We start from the raw sequence: 16,639 nt of genomic DNA on the forward strand, positions 1-16,639 counted from the left end.
GATAGGCTTCTTCTAAGGCGCACCAACAACAAGAAAACGAGTCTTTACAATCTGCTGATTCCATTAGAAAAGCTGATAACGATCCATCATTAACTGCGGCACCTACGGATCATGACAAAGGTGAATTAAAAGTCAATGGAACATCCAACAAACGTCGTAACCGCTCTCGAAAACAGCGTATACCAGTTACAAAGTTAGATACTATTCCGGTAAACGATACTTCAGTCATTGTTAATGAGGACAGTAACAATAAGAACATTGAACCCAAGTCCAAGATTTCTGTTTCCAATGCTGCAAAACGTCAACGCAATAGAAAAAAGAAAGTAGATCCAAAAGAAGACAAAGCTGTGACAAAACAAATCAATGGTGAGACCAATGATGAAACAACCACTTTGCAAGACAACAAGGAAATGACCACCAAACCTATGGACGACAAAAAAAGTAGTAGGGTGCGCAAGAAGAAACCAAAGAAGTTGGATTCAAACAAGGACATGACTGCGGAAACTACGACAACTGGTGAACAGAAGGATATACCAAAGGACAAAAAACAACAAAAGAAGAAGAAGAACAAAAAGAAACCACAACGTTCAAAGGAAGATGCGACTGCAAAGATCACCACTGATGCTGCAACTACAATTAGTCCTTCATCAACCAATCACTCACCATCAACTCCTGATACTACGGTTACAACAACTCAAACTGAGGATGCAAGCATAGCTACTGATATAAAAGGAAACGGAAAAGTGGTACCAGCGATGCCATATTTTGCTAGGCGTCACCGTGATCATTGGCGTATTGTAAACGATCAAACGGAAGTAGTTGATTTCAGTGATTTACATTCTCACCAGGATACAACACCAACAACAGCAACAATGAAAACGGTGATTACTTCTTCTTCTTCATCATCAAAGTCAAACACCTTTCCCACAAAGAAACCATCCGTTCTCCCACAAGACAATCCAAATAAAACTACAAAGGCAAGTGAATCATCCGGTATGGCAGGTCGCAAAAAGAAACCTCTCTCAACAAAGACGGTATTGGATACAACCCTTTCTCTTGAAAACTACTTTGTTCCTGCCAGTGGTAATACAACAACAAGACAGATATCTATGAAGAATGAAAGTGACCACAATCCTCAGCAACAACAAGTACAACAAGATCACCGAAAGAATCAAAAAGGAAAACAACCCATCAGCAAGACACCCGAGGCATCAAAAGATCGAAGGGCAAAGAAAGGTAAGAAAATACATATTAGAAAGGAATGAAATGAAAATCTTTTTTTTTGTTTCGTGAAATAAATAATATTTTTTTTTATTTTTTTTTTCTAGATCAAAAGACAATGGATAAAAATCGACAAAAATCAGAAAACCGACAATCTCAACAAGAAAAGCGACAGCTTGGACAGAAAGATCAGCAAAAAAAATCATCCACAACGGAAGAATATGTTCATCCGGATGACAAGGTGAAACCAGGACGACGACCACGCTATTTACCATATATGGCACCAGACTTAATAGCAAAAGGCATTGAAAATAATACACTTTACCAAGGGATTCTACGAATCAACAAACGCAACCGTTCGGATGGATATGTGACTTCGGATGATTTGGAACATGACATTTATATTCATGGTGTACGTGACCGAAACCGTGCTTTAGAAGGTGATATGGTAGCAATTCGATTATTGGATGTGGAAACTATTTGGAAACATAAAAAAGAAAAGGATCAACAAAAGAAAAAGAATACGGAAGATCTTAAGGAACAAAGCAGTGTGGCAATTGAAATCGGGACTGATGACGAAGAGGAACAAGAAGAAGAAGAAATGGACAAGAATAAACCCAAATTCTGTGGACAAGTGGTTGGTATTGTACATCGTATGGAAGGACAACAAATCACAGGGTAAACACAAAAAAAAAAAAAAAAAAAAAAAAAAGAAATGCAACGAAATCATATCAGACATTAATTTATTTATTTCTTTATTCTTGTTGTGATTGGATTTGGATGATGGCTATCTCTCTCTCTCTCTATTTAGGACACTTCATATTGATCATCACCAAGGACCAACAATTGATAACAGTGAGAAAGAGGAAGACGATGATGAAGATAATGATACGACTCCACCTGTTCCAGCAAACAATAATCATGTTCGACTATTATGGTTCAAACCAACTGACAAACGTGCACCATTTATTGCTATTCCTGTGGCTCAAGCACCTGATGATTTTTTAGCAAATCCTTCCAAGTTTGATAATGAAATATTTTCTGTAAGCTTATTCAAGAAACCTTTTTTTTTTTTATCTAATCTTTTTTTTTTTTTTTTTTACTTTTAAATAGGCAAAAATCACACGCTGGCCTATTGATTCCCGTTATCCTTTTGGCAAATTGATCTGTGAATTGGGTCGTCTTGGGGAAATGGTAGTAGAAGCGAAATCTATATTGGCAAACAACAATATTCTTGATGCTGATTTTAGTACGAAAGCGTTGAAGGCTCTTCCCAAAACTCCTTGGTCAATTCCTGAAAAAGAATATAAAACTCGTCGAGATTTGCGGTCAACTCGTATTTTCACCATCGATCCTGAAACGGCTAAAGGTACTCATGGAAAAAGACATATGAATTTTTTTACTCAATCTTCTTTTTTAATATTCTCTGTATTAGATTTGGATGATGCTTTACATATTACAAGGTTGGAAGGTGACCAATATGAAGTGGGTGTCCATATTGCCGATGTATCCTACTTTTTGAAGAGAAACACTCAATTGGATGTGGAAGCCAAAGAACGTGGAACAAGTACTTATTTAGTGGACCGTGTGATCCCTATGTTACCATCTCTATTATGTGAACAATTATGTAGTCTGAATCCAGGTGTGGAACGACTTGCTTTCTCTGTGATTTGGAAAATGGATAATACTGGACATATTTTAGATACATGGTTTGGTCGTACTATCATCAAGTAAGTATTCATTTATTTTTTTATAAAATAAAGTTAAAAATATGAATTAATTATGTTTATTTTGTTTTGGAAATTCCCTTTAGATCTTGTGCAAAACTGGCGTATGATGATGCCCAAAGTGTGATAGAAAAGAAAGGATTACCAACGACAGCCAAGGTGGTAGATCACTCTGTGTCTTCAGTGGAACAAGATATTTTGGATCTACTCAAGCTATCACAATGTATGCGACAACGACGTTTTGAGAATGGTGCTCTCTCGATGAATTCTATCAAACTTGCTTTCAAATTGGATGAGGATGGTGAACCGGAAAAAGTATGGGTGTATCAACTAAAAGAAGCCAATCGATTGATTGAAGAATTCATGTTACGGGCAAATATGAGTGTGGCTGAAAAACTTTGTCAACATTATCCTGGTGAAGCAATATTACGTCGTCATGAACATCCTATTGAACGTCGTCTGGTAAAAAAAAAAAAAAAAAAAAAAAAAAAAAAAAAAAAAAAAAGTGATGGATTTTATCTTACCTTTTTTTTTTATTATTATTGATCTATGTAGGATGAATTTGTCCAAGTAGCTCAAGATCTGGGTTATTATATTGATGGAAGTACTTCTGGTACTTTACAAGCTTCTTTTGATGCCATTGAATCTGAAGATGTCAAATATGTTTTACGTATTCTCGCCATCAAACCTATGCGTCGTGCCAAATACTTTTGTACTGGATCTTTTGATGATATTTCCAAATATCTACATTTTGCATTGAACGTCCCTATGTATACACATTTTACGTCTCCTATTCGTCGATATGCTGATGTGATGGTCCATCGTCAATTAGAATCCATTTTACAAGAAAAAGGTAAAATATTACTCATGAAAAAAAAAAAAAAAAAAGATATTTATTTTATGTTTCCTCTTTTTTAAAAATAAGGTGATTGTGGTTATTCCAAGAAAATGGTTCAAGCTATCGCATTACAATGTAATAGGAAAAAGGATGGTGCCAAGAATGCTCAAGAACAAAGTGGTCATCTGTACCTTTCTCGTTATCTTGCTCGTTTACCACAACCTATTGTTCGGACGGCGATTGTGTTACAAGTCAGTAATGATGTTTTTGATCTTCTTGTCCCAGATTATGGTCTTGAATCAAGAGTGTATATGGATGCTATGCCTTTGGAACAATTCCGTTATGATGCAGTGGATAACTCACTCACTGTCTATTGGAAAAAGGATGGGGTGATGAACATGGATACTATCAACAGTATTAGGGAAGCCAATCAAGCAGCCAACAACAATACATCGAATGAATTGAATGATGATAAGAACAGCAATAGAATTGATCATTCTCAGCAACAGCAACATAATGGGCTGACGTTTTGCCGAACGGATGGATCAAAAAGGATGCAAGTCTTCAAAACTTTTGGTAGATTCGATGTCCTTATTCAAGTCAATGATGAACGTACTCCTCCTATTATTAATATTTACCCCATCAACCCTTTTTTTGAAACTATAGAATAGTTATATCAATAAAAAGAAATCTTCTATGTTTTGTTTATTATTATTATTTATAGATGAATATATGGACAAAGTTGATTTATTGAGTAATAGTAAATAAAGATATAATACAGCTAAACTAGGTGAGAGAATACATTGGTTGACAAAAAAAAAAAAAAAAAGATGCAAAAAGGAAAGAAAATAAAAAGGCTATCTGAAGGCGGCTTTGTATGCTTGTACCATGGGTTTGGTCATAAATTGATCTTCGATATGTTGTCGTCTCTCCAATTGTCGCTTTGACATCCGAACCCGTACTCGGCTTGGATACATAGAGGAAGGATTATTATAGTAGAGAGTCACAGTTATCATTTGACTTTATTATCATTCATCATCATCATCATGATAATAGTAAAAAAAAAAAGAAGTGTTAACCCAACATATATATATAAAGTGGTTTCATTGTATCTGTTTGATCTACCTTGGGTCTTCATCAGGTACAATGATTTCTACTGCAGAAAAGGAGGCATCATCTACATTCACCTTAATAATCGATGTGTCCACATGACACTTCAATGCTTTGACCTGTTCTCTTTTTGCTACATAGGCCAACAATAAATCATGAAGTATTCGAAGCAATGACTAAAAAAAAAAAAAAAGAGAGAGATAGAGATAAATAATAAATTTTCGAATTGAATTCACTTACATCCAAATTGTCCGGTAGAAGACGTTTTGCCAAAAGCTTGATAGGAATAAAAAAGGGAACGGTATGTCTTTCAATGATGTCTGGTTTATCTTTGGGGAGGAATATGTAGTATGGTTCATAATAATGTCGGTTATAAAAAGTATCCAGTCGAACCCCCATGTACTTGTTTTGGAAAGTGAATGTCGTGTATCCTGCTAACCTGTAACTAGACATGACTTCTTGCACGCGTCTTGCTTGTGTCGCTGCAACCGTTTGTTGTATAATCTATATATATATAAATAGAGACATTGAATTCACAAAAATAGTTTCCTTTGAATGAGAATATATATACCTTCTTGTGTACTTCTTTCATATCGATAGCTTTTTGTCTTCTTGGATCTATTCAAAATAGTAAATCAATTTAAATGAGATAAACACAAGTTCTTTTTTTTTTTTTTTTTTTTTTTTTTTTTACCTTGAATAATATCAGCAAATGAGGTGGAGATCAAGTAGGCAAGTTTTTCTTCTGCAAGTTTATGTTTCAGTGCTATTTTTTCTTCTTCTAGTCGAGATACTATATAAAATAAAAAACCCAATGAGTAGATGTATTGAAAGTCATTTCCTTTTTTTTTTTTTTTTTGGTATACATTTTGATCGTAGTATGTCAAGTTCTGATTCGGTGTTCAAACCATGGTCAGATATACTGCGATAAAAAAAAAAAAAAAAGATAATGGTGAATCCTTTTAGATTAAACTAGATCATTATCAATTCATTTTCACTTACAAAAAGTCGTCTTCTTCAGACGGTCGTTTAGTCATTTGTATGAAAAGAGAAAATTGGGGAGAACGAAGAAATCAAAAAAAATATTGAATGCGGCCATTTTTTTTTTTTTTTTAGAGACCGGAAATCGAATCTATTACACGCACAATGAGAAGTAGAAACGATGATATCATAGGAAGAATTAGAAATGCTTCATGATAATAATAGATGATAAAAGATAATAATGATCATTATCATCATGTACAAAAAAAAAAATAAGATCAGACTTTATTGAAGAATGGGAAGAATACTAATCATCAAATCCACGTGCATCTTTACTCCACACACATTTTTCTTCTTGTTAAAGAATGGATTCCCTCTTTGGCTTCATAAAAAAAAAAATTTCCATATCAGCATAGATCAATGCAATTAATCTTTTTTTTTTTCTTCTGTTTTTCTTTCTCTCTGATTGTCTGGCTATTCTTCATTTTTAGATATGTGAGTATTATAAATAAAAGTGCGTGCGATTCATTTTGACTTAACGCACTTTTTTCCTTCATTTTCCTTCGTTGGACTTTTGGCGGATATTTAATATGGACGCAACACGATTAAAAATGAACATTTTTTCCTTTCTTCAAAGTCATAATTGTTAATGGTAAAATTGAACGAAAAGTTCCTCCAATCAAATGAATTCAAGGAAGAATTTGATAGGTAAATACTCAAACTATAAAAACTATGTTACTTATGCTGATATGACATGTTTATTAGAATCACAAGAAATGGCGATCCTTTGTAAGTTCAAAATTAGTTGAAGCCAATAAAACAACCTCAACTTATTAGAATATTTTTCTTTTTCTTTTGGAACTTTATATATATTAGGACTCTTACAGGATCTGCTATTAAAAAAGAACTGGAAGATATCTTTGTAAGTCAACCAAATTATTCTTTTTCTTCTTTTGCTCATTGGATTTTTTTTTTTTTTTTTTTCCTTTTAAATGTCGTAGGGATTTGAACGCAATTCATTGAAGAAAGAACCATTCAAGGGTATACTGAATGTCATGATCAACGACTATGTGGTAACTATTATAAGAAAACACGTTATTAAGCGCATATATTTATTCATTTATTTATGGTAATCTCTTGATATTTGTTGACAGTCTAATTTAGAGAATCAAGAAGACCTTGAGAAAGGTAATCAACAAGACAATGCGGAAATCACTAGTAATACAAGCGACAATAAAGGTGATACTGAACAATTGGATCAACCAAATACGCATCAGGACTCTAAAGAAGAAGAAGAAAAACCAGCAATATCAACCAAACGAAAGCGAAAAACAACCATCAAACAACCACAAAGCGACACAGAAGAAGAAGAAAAAGAGGTGTCAGACCATCATGAATCCCATCCTACCACCAGTGACGAAGATGATAGCAAAGCCTCTGAACCTACTACGCCACCTATATCATCATCGACAAAAAAACAACGACCATCAAAGGGTCAACCTGAAAAGAAGGGATCGACTCGTAATATAAAGGTAGAATTTGTATGAAGAAGACAAGGAAAAAAAAAAAAAGAAAATGAATTGACTTTTGAGTTTCATTATATAGAGTACCAAAACAACTTCTCCTGACGATGAAACTATCAAACGATTGAAATCATATATCTATAAATGTGGGGTACGCAAAGTATGGCAAAAGGAATTGGCTGATTGTCCAACAAAGAAATCACAGATTAACAAGTTGAAGAAAATCTTACAAGACTTGGGTATGGATGGTAAGAAAGAAAAAAAAAAAAAAAAAAAAAGGTAGACGAAATTCAAATATTTATGATATTAATCCTCAATCACCATGATGATTGATCAGGACGACCGACTCTAGAGAAGTGTGAAGCCATCAAAGCTGAAAGGGAACTTAGGGCTGAAATTGATAGTTTGAATACTGAAAACATTTTGGATGATTCTACTAATGGACCAAGTCTTCGCTCAACAAGATCAAATCGAACAAAGAAACGCCGTATTATTGAAGATGAAGACGACGATGACTCCTCTACTGACAAACCTGAATCTACTCCTTTGGATGTTTCCTTTTTGGGTGATCAATCAGACGATGATAGTGATTAGTGTATCTTAGTTTATCATTTAAGTTTATCATTTAAATATATATATCTGTTTTATTTACTTTCTAATCAATAAAATAAAAAAAATAGAAAATAAAAAATTAATCTTCTTTATCATTTTTGCAACAGTTATTAAGTAAGTCTTTCTCCACCATCAACCGTCCTATCTAACCATTACCCAAAAACAGAGACAAAATGAACTAGACATACAACCATTGATTTTATTTATTTCACATCATCAAATAAAAAACATAAAAGTATTTCTAGCTATGGTAAATATAGAATGAAATTGATCCTTGAGCCAATGCCATGCACGAGAGTAGAAGGGAGTGGGATTACTACGAGTGATGATCCGTAAAGGATGAGCTTCGGTATTGAATACCCATTGATCCAATGGGAACCGAGATCCGATCAACGGTTCATCCCATATCAGATACAGATACTTGAATGTTTCGGCAAACAAGAAACTTTCTTGTCGATCATCCCATTTTGGTGAAAAAGCATCTACATTGTCTATTCCAGAGAATCCAGAATTCGCGAGACAATACGTATGAAGAGAATTGAAGATATCCCATGCCATATCTTGATATCGTTTATCACCCGTTGTCTGATAAAAATAAAAGAGAGATTCCAGTGTTTCTAAAAAAAAAAAAAAAAAAAAATTTGAACAAACAACAACTTATTTTTTATTTTTTATTTTATTTTACCAGGACGAAGAATATAAGAAGGATAAACTGGAAAGACACCAAATTGTTGTGATAATTGTGATTGTCGTTCAGTCAAGTTGATTCCTGAATTCCCATTCTTGTCAATCCAACCAAATACTTCAGGAGCAATACCTGTACGTGTAGATGCCCATGCTCTATAACAACCTCGTAAAAGTTTGGCAGCATCCTGTTCTACATCTGCTAGTTCTTCGATCCAACGAGCACTGAGTAGTAAAACTGAGGGAGCAAAACAGGCCTAAAATAAAAATGAGATCAGTAACATATTTCATCTATTGCATTCATTTTACCAATTCATCCATAAGGGGTGTCATGATTCCATTGTTGATGTTAGCAAGAAAGGCGATATCATCATAATCCTTGGGAGATTGTAATAAAAACTTTTGAAGTCCTTGTACAGCTTGAATCGCCATTTCTTTCTTTTGTGTATCTTGTCCATTGGAAAATACATATTGTTTGATGATATATTCGTAAAAGCTATCAGCCATACCTCCCCAAGTAATATAGTCACCTACAGGATGACCAGTATCAGGATTAATCAAATGAGGATAAAGTCCAATATGAGATGTTTTCATTCCTTGGAATGAATCATATACACGTTGACCCTAAAAGGAAAAATAAATATAAAAAACTTTTGTTTTCTTTTTTGTAAACTTACTATTCGATGATATTTCCAATCCCCTGTGATTTGTGATAAGCGTGTGAATTCCAATTGTAAAGTACCAATTTCTGCCAAAACCGATGCACCTTCAGGGAATCCAGATTTAACGGGTCGTCCACTATGATAAAATAAATAAATAAAAACATTCTGATAAATTGTTGTCACTTACGTTTTAAAATCAACAAATTGATAAGGGATACCAGTAGGAGATTCAGTAAAAGCAGGAAGTAATCGATCGACTAATTCAACAGCTTTTGTAATGAAAATTTTATCTTGAGACAATTCATAAGCTGATAAAAGTCCACCAACATAACGGATACAAGTTTCAAACACTTGGACATGATCAGACGTCTTGCTCCAATCAATGGTAGCCACAAATTCTCTTGCTTCCTTAAATTCAGCCTTGAATCCCATAATATACAATGTATCCAATGCATCCACAAGTGAAGCTCCCCATCCATTTCTAATTATTCAATTATTTTTTTTTATATATGAAAGAAAAAAACAAAGCTAAGATATATATATTATATATATTGGATAGTATTTATTACCTGGTATTAATGGGTTGGTTTGTCACAGGTCTATTTTCATCAAATCCCCAGCTATAGTTATGATATCCATTCCAAGTGAAGAGAAAGGCATCTTTGACAGCTTTTTGTTTTTCTGCATCGGTAAGTTCATGTGTTGATGGTAGAGGATTTTGAAATGTAGAGTCATAATAATGAGGTAGTGGGTTATTGAACACTATTTGTTGTTGTTGTTGTTGTATCAGCATAGGTCCCAAAGCACCATGAGTCAATTGTGTTATAATATATAAAGTGACAACATACCAAAGTAAAGTCTTCATATTTGAGGAAAAGAAAGAAAGAAAAAAAAAAAAAAGGAACGTGAGATGAATGAAAAAAAAAAGTTTTATTTGGCGCCACATGTGTGATCATGCGTCCTGCGTTGTTGTCTAACCAAAAAAAAAAAAAAAAAAAAAAAAAAAAAAAAATCGGGGATTTTTTTTTAATAAGGCACTGCCAGTTGAATTTCGTTGGGAATACGCGAAACATTGTTTTTTTTTTCTTTTCTTTAACTTGAGGATCCATGAACAATAATAAACATTGTTGTTGGTTCGAACTTGATTTGGATTATATTTGATTACCTTTGGCTTGGGCATTTTTTTTTTATGAAAAAAGAAGTGAGTTCCTTAAAATGTTGATAAATGATAGATGACACATAGCGGATGAATGGATCAATATTATATCAATAGATCAATGAATGATGGATAACATCTGTTAAATTATTAAAGTTTATGACCACAACAACAACAACGAAGAAGGGAGATGATGACATTAATTTCAATGACTATGATAAAAGACTACACACATCATCGACACTGTCAATCGACGATAACTATAGCTTATGCAGAAATGCCTCTCTAATGACCATCTTTTTTTTTTCTCCATCATCATGTCTAAAAATAAAAAGTTATCTTCTCTTTCGTAAACCAAAAAAAAAAGTCTAATAGTCCACGTCTTCCCACAAAAAAAAAAAAAAAAAAAGAATCTTTAGCCTATACTTTTCCAAGCAAATTTGGAGTTGACAACCATCTGTAAAAGTTCCAGAGAAAAATTTGAGCTTTAATTGAGATAACATCATAAAAAAAAAAAAAAAACTAGACTATAAATAAAGGTATTTCACGTTGACTTCTCTGGAATTCAAAGATGCCACTAATAAAAGAAAAAGAGAAAAGTATTAAGTTCTATCTTTCCTTTTTTGGTATTCTTTCTTACCCAACATTATCATCATTGTTTGCAATCATCAAAGCTTGATCATCTGGAGTAAATGCTATATAGATATATAAAGAATTAGTTTAAAAAAAAAATAGAAAAGAAAAGAAAAAAGTTTATTTATTCAGTGATACATTACCAACACCAGCGATATCACCAAAAAAGTCTATAACTTGACTATTTTCATAGGTATGGGTATCAAATATATGAACAAAATCAACAGGCTCTAACAGGAAAAATGAATAGTTAATATAAAATGATAAATCCATATATATATATATATATATATATATTACCTGCCATGGCTAAATATTTGCCATCACTGGAAAAGTGAAGAGATCGAATAGCACCAACATTTGCTCCAAGTACATGTAAACTTCGTGACAAATTCCTAACATCATAAATTCTTGTCGTTTTGTCTTGATTCCCTGTTGCTAATGTCATTCCATCTGGACTATAGCAGCAAGCAAAAGAGAAATCATGATGATCATTCATCACCTTGATATCTATACATATATTATAGAAAATTTATTAATATAATATTTATATATTTATTATATCTTCTACTTTACTTTTTCCAGATGCAGCATCCACTAGATGTGTTTCAGTTGAATCACCCACAGCACATAGAACACGTTTATCAGGAGACATAGCGGAGCACTATATGATGAACAAAATAATAATAATAATTAATATAGTTAACCACACAATAATAAGAAACTTACATTGACTGGAAAAGCAAACGTATATGTTTTTTCGACTGCATAAGAATTAACATCCAATAATCTTGCTTTTGTATCATTGTCCGACACCAGAATCTTCCAATTTCCATTTTTACCCATGATAATATCCGCATGATTCACTATCCCCGTATTTTGATTTGAAATGAGACCGTAATGAGAGCTTGTTGTTGTATCAGGTCCAATTCGCTGTAATAAATAATCACCCAAGAATCCACCAACAAATAAAATATCGTCCTTGCATGCCATACTACTGATTTTCATTGTACGAAAGTAATTGGTTTGGGTATTGTCAAGATCCAGTATTTCTTTGCTTTCTTTTCGTTGTGGTGACCATTGTCGAACTGTATTACCACCTAAATAAAAAAAAACAAGAAAAAAAAATATAAACATGTTGAATTTTTCAATCCATTACATATATATATATATATTTACGAATATAATAAACTGTATTCTTTGATGTGGCCCATAAAAGATTTCGTAATTGAAAGTGACCAATCCGACAAGCTTCCTTTAATTTTGCAAACTTGAATTCATAATATTGTTGATTGTGTGATACTGTTTTGACCTTTTGATTCTATATAAAACCCAGTTCGTACATAATTTAGTACGTACTTATATATATAATATATATATAGACATATATTACCTTGATTGAATCTTCCACTGTGAGATCTCCTTTATCCTTCTTCAAACTAAGATAAGAATCATAATCTTTCAGTCTAATAGTTCACCAACAAAAAAACATTGAATAAGAACAAAAAAAAATAGCATTTATGGATAAGTTATATTTAAAATATATATATACCTTTGATTCCTATAAGTTTCTCTACTGATTCGTTGCTGTGACCAGATAATGCCTTGCTATAATAATAATAATAATAATAAACACGAATATATCCAATGAATTGCTTTTTTATTCTTACCATATCAACACCATTTTTGAACATGGTATCAGTAACCTCCTGTAATGACAAAGAGGAAAAGTAAGCATCCTAAAAAAAAAAAATAGAATATGATCTAGTATATAATCTTACATCATAAACAGTACGCGGGAAGACAGAAAACATATGGTCATAGAATGGTACTGTTTCATCTACTAAATTACTAAAAAAAGTGAATACAACTAAAAGATAGATTGATATCTTTCTTTTTTTACCATATGCATTGTGATTCAAATGAACTACAAATTCGTCGTAACTGTGAGCAACCTGAGTGTCAGAGTCATAAGTGATATAAAAAAAAACATTTTTCTTTTGTTTTATTATTATTATTATTATTATTTTAACTTACTTTTCGTAATTAGAAGGTAGATCCATTGTAGCAAAGAAAAAAGAAAAAAGGAAAGAAAAGGGAGAAAGAAAAAAAAATCAAACAGGTGCATTATTTTCACTGTCGCACCTAGGAGGATCGGAGTAATCGTTTTTTTTCATTTTTATTCAATCAAAAGAAGGGGGGTAAAATATAAAAGTGACAGAAAGAAGGAAACTAAGGAATAACATCATCATCATCATCAGATAAATATATATATATAAAAAAGGGGGGAAGAGTTACTAACTAATAAGACTAAACTAAACAAAACTGAGATGGACCTCTTTGATTAAACTAATAATAATAATAATAAAAAAAAAAGAAAGGTAAGTGACTAATAATACCTATATATAGTTTTCTATCTCTTTTACCTGTTAATAAAGCTTTTTCAGCAAACCACCTTACATCCATATCAGCATCATCATTCAGTTTCTCTAAAGCAGGTTTGACTTTCGAAGCTGTAAGAGGTTCTGTAGTTGGATTGTTTCTAAGAATTGGTGTCAATACTTCTAACGATTTGGCAACATTGAATCGAACGTTTGGAATAGGATCTTCAACCAAACCAAGAACAGTAGGTAAAATATTATCCTTGACAATTTCTGGACTCAATGATACCGCCATCGTCTAAAAAAAAAGAAAAAAAAAGAAAAGAACAATCAATACTTCTCCATTTCATACTATAATTAATCTTACCGATAATGCAAATAGAGTAGTCATTCGATATAGATAGTTTTCATTGCCTGCCATTGTCATCACTCTAGGAATCACCGTAGTTTTGGCCCAATCACATCCAAAGATTTCAACAAGTTGTTTTAGATTCGTTGTGGCTGCATCTCGAATTGAAAATACAGTGTCAACTAACCAAGAGATACATAAATCTAATAACTTTTCATCAAAGAATGTCACTCCCAATTGAGAAGCGAGGAATGGAATATATTCTATAATTGCAAGTCGTACGCGCCATTGTTTGTCTTGAGCCAATTCTACTATCGCTGGAAGTAATGATTGAGAAAGTCGATCAACACCAATAACTAAAAGAAAAACACAAATAATATTGTTCAGTGGATATAAATAGATTTTTTTTTTTTTTTTTTTTACCTTGATTCACATTTTCCAATTTTGAAATGATATTGAGTCTCACATCAGGGAAATCATCCTTCAATAATTGTAAAAACAAAGGTAACAAATATTCAATTGTCCTAATATGATATAATAAGAATATGATGAATATTAAATAGAATCCTTTTCCTTCTATATAATCTACAACCTAATATAACTTACACCTCTTTTCCAAGTGTGGGAGCTAATCCGCTAATATTTGCTGCTACGGCTGCACGTACATGTTGATTCGTATCAATCACTAAATCCTTTACACAAGGAAGTAGTTTATCCACCATGGTAACTTCATCAATCATCTTGGCAAATGCTACGTTAAGAAAATAGTTTCATCAGTAAATCAGTCATAAATATCAATATTCATTTCCTTTCTTTACCTGGGGCTTGTCCAATAGTCATGATCTTCACTTCACCTTCACTATCCTTGATAAGTGCTACAAACAAATCCACAAGTTCTTCTTGAGTCACTGTCAATCCAAATGCCTCACATAACTAAAAATATAAAATAAATCAATATTAATCCTTTTTTTTTTTTTCAACCAAATCATCAATAGGAATTTACCTGAGCAAAATGGGTTGCCACCATAAATCGAACCCTCCATGATTTATCTTGACCCAAAACCTTAAGTATAGGTAAAAGATGTTGTTTCTTTTCTTCAAGAGTTAAAATACTTGTCGCTTGTAATAAATCTTCCACTGTTAAAAGTCGTACAGTATCTTGATCATCTTTTGTGAGTTTGATGAAATAAGGCAACATATTTTGCAAAAAGTCTTTCTTATCCATTTTTTTGGCAAAGGTCTAATATTGAATCAAAAGAGAGAATAAGTTAGTTCATTATTTATTTATTTATTTATTGTTTCATTATCAATATCATTACCCCTAATGCTTTTGCAGCGGTACGTCGAACCATAGGAGTATCATCTTGAATAAGTTGCGCGAATAGACTATCATCAAAAGTATGTTAGTAAATATTACTATTTATTTACTTTTTATTCAAAAGTAGAACTTACTTTTGTAATTCAGCTTTTTGAGTAATAGTACACTGGTCATACACAGAAGCAAATAATCCAGTAGCAGAGGTACGACTTGTAAACCATTCACCATTAGTCAATCGATTCAATAGTGGTAAAAAGTAATGTTCAATTTGATGTGCATTGAAAACGGTCACTAGTTTACAGAGGGATTCCACGGCCTAAGAAAATAAAAAATAATCAGTAACAATAAGAAAGTAACTACTTTTTTCTTTTCTTTTTTTTTTTTTTTTTATTTTTGTGTCATTCTACCTTTTCGCGTACGAGGACTTCTTCCACAGCAGAAAGGTTTTCCAAAGGACCAAGTAATGTATGAGCATATTCAGGACCACCCACATATTCATAAAAGTTGGCTAATTCTTCAGCTACAGCTAAAAGTACTTCATCTTCGTCATCGATAGAATCTAAAAAAAAAAAAAAAAAAAAAAATACATTTATATACAAGTAAATACAAAAAAAAAAAAAAAGAAATTCCTCTCCTTATTTTTTTATTTTAGCTTTACCATTTAAAAAAGGAATCAATTCATCTCTTGTTCGTTGAGGTCCTAAAGCCATTGCAATAGTACCAAGGTTTTGAATAGCATTAAGACGAAGCTGAACATCATCATTTTTCAATTCTTCCACGAGAATAGCAATAGGATATAATTCTTGACCTTCAGTTCCAATATCTGCGTCCGTGTTGTTATCATTGCTGTTACCTCCTAGGAATCTCGTTTCAGGGTTGGATAAATAATATTGAGCGTGAGTTGTAGAAATAGTTGTATCTGTAGCCACGTTGGGCGGTGAAGAAGTTGCAGTAGTAGAAGATGAATTGTAACTGGCGTTTTGAAGAGCTGTTGGCACTACAGATGATGACGACACTACATTACCTGTATCTTTGTTTGAATCAAGTTGCATTTGATTCACATCCATATCGAATTCTGAGCAAAATCAAAAAAAAAGATTAACAAAAGATATATATAAATATATAACAGTCAAATATAAAAAAGAAAGAGAAAAAGAAAGAGAAAAAAAAAAAAGAAATAAAAAAAAGAACGATTGAAAAAAAAGGTCCAACTGAAAAAAAAAGGAAACCAACTGCAAGCAAGAATGTGATTGGCTGGTTTTAGATCTCCGCTCTTTAGGTTTATAATGTTCTTTTCGGTCTAAAGATCTGTATCAGCCTTGCTAGCTCAATCGGCAGAGCGTGAGACTCTTAATCTCAAGGTTGGGGGTTCGACCCCCCCGTAGGGCTCTATTTTGTTGTTTTTTGCCATTATTCGGTATATGAAAATGTACCAATCAAGTGT

The 16,639-nt window shown here is 32.6% G+C and overlaps 6 protein-coding genes and 1 non-coding gene across 7 annotated transcripts; 3 read left to right on the forward strand and 4 right to left on the reverse strand.

Moving 5' to 3' along the window:
- Nucleotides 1–1,339: 1,339 nt before the first annotated feature.
- Nucleotides 1,340–4,457, forward strand: BX664DRAFT_261916 (uncharacterized protein; the record flags this gene model as incomplete). Its single annotated transcript, XM_051540697.1, has 7 exons — nucleotides 1,340–1,899; nucleotides 2,033–2,264; nucleotides 2,335–2,590; nucleotides 2,657–2,951; nucleotides 3,035–3,410; nucleotides 3,504–3,801; nucleotides 3,874–4,457. The coding sequence occupies 7 exons, from the start codon at nucleotides 1,340–1,342 to the stop codon at nucleotides 4,455–4,457; spliced, it is 2,601 nt and encodes an 866-aa protein (XP_051400673.1).
- Nucleotides 4,458–4,590: 133 nt separating this feature from the next.
- On the reverse strand, nucleotides 4,591–5,954 carry BX664DRAFT_334016 (uncharacterized protein). The gene is made up of 6 exons (XM_051545631.1): nucleotides 5,899–5,954; nucleotides 5,763–5,818; nucleotides 5,591–5,689; nucleotides 5,468–5,514; nucleotides 5,137–5,400; nucleotides 4,591–5,072 (listed from the first exon to the last, which is right to left on the reverse strand). The coding sequence occupies exons 1-6, from the start codon at nucleotides 5,931–5,933 to the stop codon at nucleotides 4,908–4,910; spliced, it is 666 nt and encodes a 221-aa protein (XP_051400674.1). The 5' UTR covers nucleotides 5,934–5,954; the 3' UTR covers nucleotides 4,591–4,907.
- A 535-nt stretch (nucleotides 5,955–6,489) lies between these two features.
- On the forward strand, nucleotides 6,490–8,089 carry BX664DRAFT_334019 (uncharacterized protein). The gene is made up of 6 exons (XM_051545632.1): nucleotides 6,490–6,666; nucleotides 6,754–6,799; nucleotides 6,879–6,950; nucleotides 7,032–7,409; nucleotides 7,483–7,648; nucleotides 7,738–8,089. The coding sequence occupies exons 1-6, from the start codon at nucleotides 6,632–6,634 to the stop codon at nucleotides 7,992–7,994; spliced, it is 954 nt and encodes a 317-aa protein (XP_051400675.1). The 5' UTR covers nucleotides 6,490–6,631; the 3' UTR covers nucleotides 7,995–8,089.
- A 139-nt stretch (nucleotides 8,090–8,228) lies between these two features.
- Nucleotides 8,229–9,290, reverse strand: BX664DRAFT_262251 (glycoside hydrolase; the record flags this gene model as incomplete). Its single annotated transcript, XM_051540712.1, has 3 exons — nucleotides 8,229–8,629; nucleotides 8,698–8,953; nucleotides 9,006–9,290. The coding sequence occupies 3 exons, from the start codon at nucleotides 9,288–9,290 to the stop codon at nucleotides 8,229–8,231; spliced, it is 942 nt and encodes a 313-aa protein (XP_051400676.1).
- A 1,728-nt stretch (nucleotides 9,291–11,018) lies between these two features.
- On the reverse strand, nucleotides 11,019–13,234 carry BX664DRAFT_142656 (WD40-repeat-containing domain protein). The gene is made up of 13 exons (XM_051539857.1): nucleotides 13,185–13,234; nucleotides 13,051–13,091; nucleotides 12,929–12,990; nucleotides 12,818–12,853; nucleotides 12,700–12,755; nucleotides 12,541–12,613; nucleotides 12,327–12,468; nucleotides 11,877–12,247; nucleotides 11,724–11,811; nucleotides 11,448–11,657; nucleotides 11,291–11,377; nucleotides 11,155–11,209; nucleotides 11,019–11,091 (listed from the first exon to the last, which is right to left on the reverse strand). Exons 1-13 carry the CDS (start codon nucleotides 13,208–13,210, stop codon nucleotides 11,037–11,039), a joined length of 1,302 nt encoding a protein of 433 aa, XP_051400677.1. The 5' UTR covers nucleotides 13,211–13,234; the 3' UTR covers nucleotides 11,019–11,036.
- A 21-nt stretch (nucleotides 13,235–13,255) lies between these two features.
- On the reverse strand, nucleotides 13,256–16,357 carry BX664DRAFT_297817 (armadillo-type protein). The gene is made up of 11 exons (XM_051542255.1): nucleotides 15,854–16,357; nucleotides 15,603–15,754; nucleotides 15,330–15,511; nucleotides 15,197–15,263; nucleotides 14,881–15,117; nucleotides 14,696–14,810; nucleotides 14,484–14,628; nucleotides 14,301–14,401; nucleotides 13,896–14,233; nucleotides 13,574–13,826; nucleotides 13,256–13,496 (listed from the first exon to the last, which is right to left on the reverse strand). Exons 1-11 carry the CDS (start codon nucleotides 16,260–16,262, stop codon nucleotides 13,492–13,494), a joined length of 2,004 nt encoding a protein of 667 aa, XP_051400678.1. The 5' UTR covers nucleotides 16,263–16,357; the 3' UTR covers nucleotides 13,256–13,491.
- Nucleotides 16,358–16,511: 154 nt separating this feature from the next.
- Nucleotides 16,512–16,584, forward strand: BX664DRAFT_t73. The gene has a single exon. It is a non-coding gene; the product is annotated as a tRNA-Lys (tRNA).
- The last annotated feature ends 55 nt before the right edge of the window (nucleotides 16,585–16,639 follow it).

Source organism: Halteromyces radiatus (genome assembly GCF_025201355.1).
Source record: "Halteromyces radiatus strain CBS 162.75 chromosome Unknown BX664scaffold_4, whole genome shotgun sequence".
Classification (NCBI taxonomy): Eukaryota; Fungi; Mucoromycota; class Mucoromycetes; order Mucorales; family Cunninghamellaceae; genus Halteromyces; species Halteromyces radiatus.

Excerpts from the sequence above, each read along its gene's own strand:
- BX664DRAFT_334016 (XM_051545631.1), bottom strand. The coding sequence starts at position 5,933 with ATGACTAAACGACCGTCTGAAGAAGACGACTTTTT. Across the intron at positions 5,690-5,762 it reads TGACATACTACGATCAAAAT|TATCTCGACTAGAAGAAGAA; the intron begins GTATACCAAAAA and ends TATTTTATATAG. Across the intron at positions 5,515-5,590 it reads ATTTGCTGATATTATTCAAG|ATCCAAGAAGACAAAAAGCT; the intron begins GTAAAAAAAAAA and ends TATTTTGAATAG.
- BX664DRAFT_334019 (XM_051545632.1), top strand. The coding sequence starts at position 6,632 with ATGTTTATTAGAATCACAAGAAATGGCGATCCTTT. Across the intron at positions 7,410-7,482 it reads GATCGACTCGTAATATAAAG|AGTACCAAAACAACTTCTCC; the intron begins GTAGAATTTGTA and ends TTCATTATATAG. Across the intron at positions 7,649-7,737 it reads ACAAGACTTGGGTATGGATG|GACGACCGACTCTAGAGAAG; the intron begins GTAAGAAAGAAA and ends ATGATTGATCAG.
- BX664DRAFT_142656 (XM_051539857.1), bottom strand. The coding sequence starts at position 13,210 with ATGGATCTACCTTCTAATTACGAAAA. Across the intron at positions 13,092-13,184 it reads CTACCTTCTAATTACGAAAA|TTACGACGAATTTGTAGTTC; the intron begins GTAAGTTAAAAT and ends GGTTGCTCACAG. Across the intron at positions 12,469-12,540 it reads CAGTGGAAGATTCAATCAAG|AATCAAAAGGTCAAAACAGT; the intron begins GTAATATATGTC and ends GGTTTTATATAG.
- BX664DRAFT_297817 (XM_051542255.1), bottom strand. The coding sequence starts at position 16,262 with ATGGATGTGAATCAAATGCAACTTGATTCAAACAAAGATACAGGTAAT. Across the intron at positions 14,811-14,880 it reads TGGCAACCCATTTTGCTCAG|TTATGTGAGGCATTTGGATT; the intron begins GTAAATTCCTAT and ends TTATATTTTTAG. Across the intron at positions 13,827-13,895 it reads CTACTCTATTTGCATTATCG|ACGATGGCGGTATCATTGAG; the intron begins GTAAGATTAATT and ends CTTTTTTTTTAG.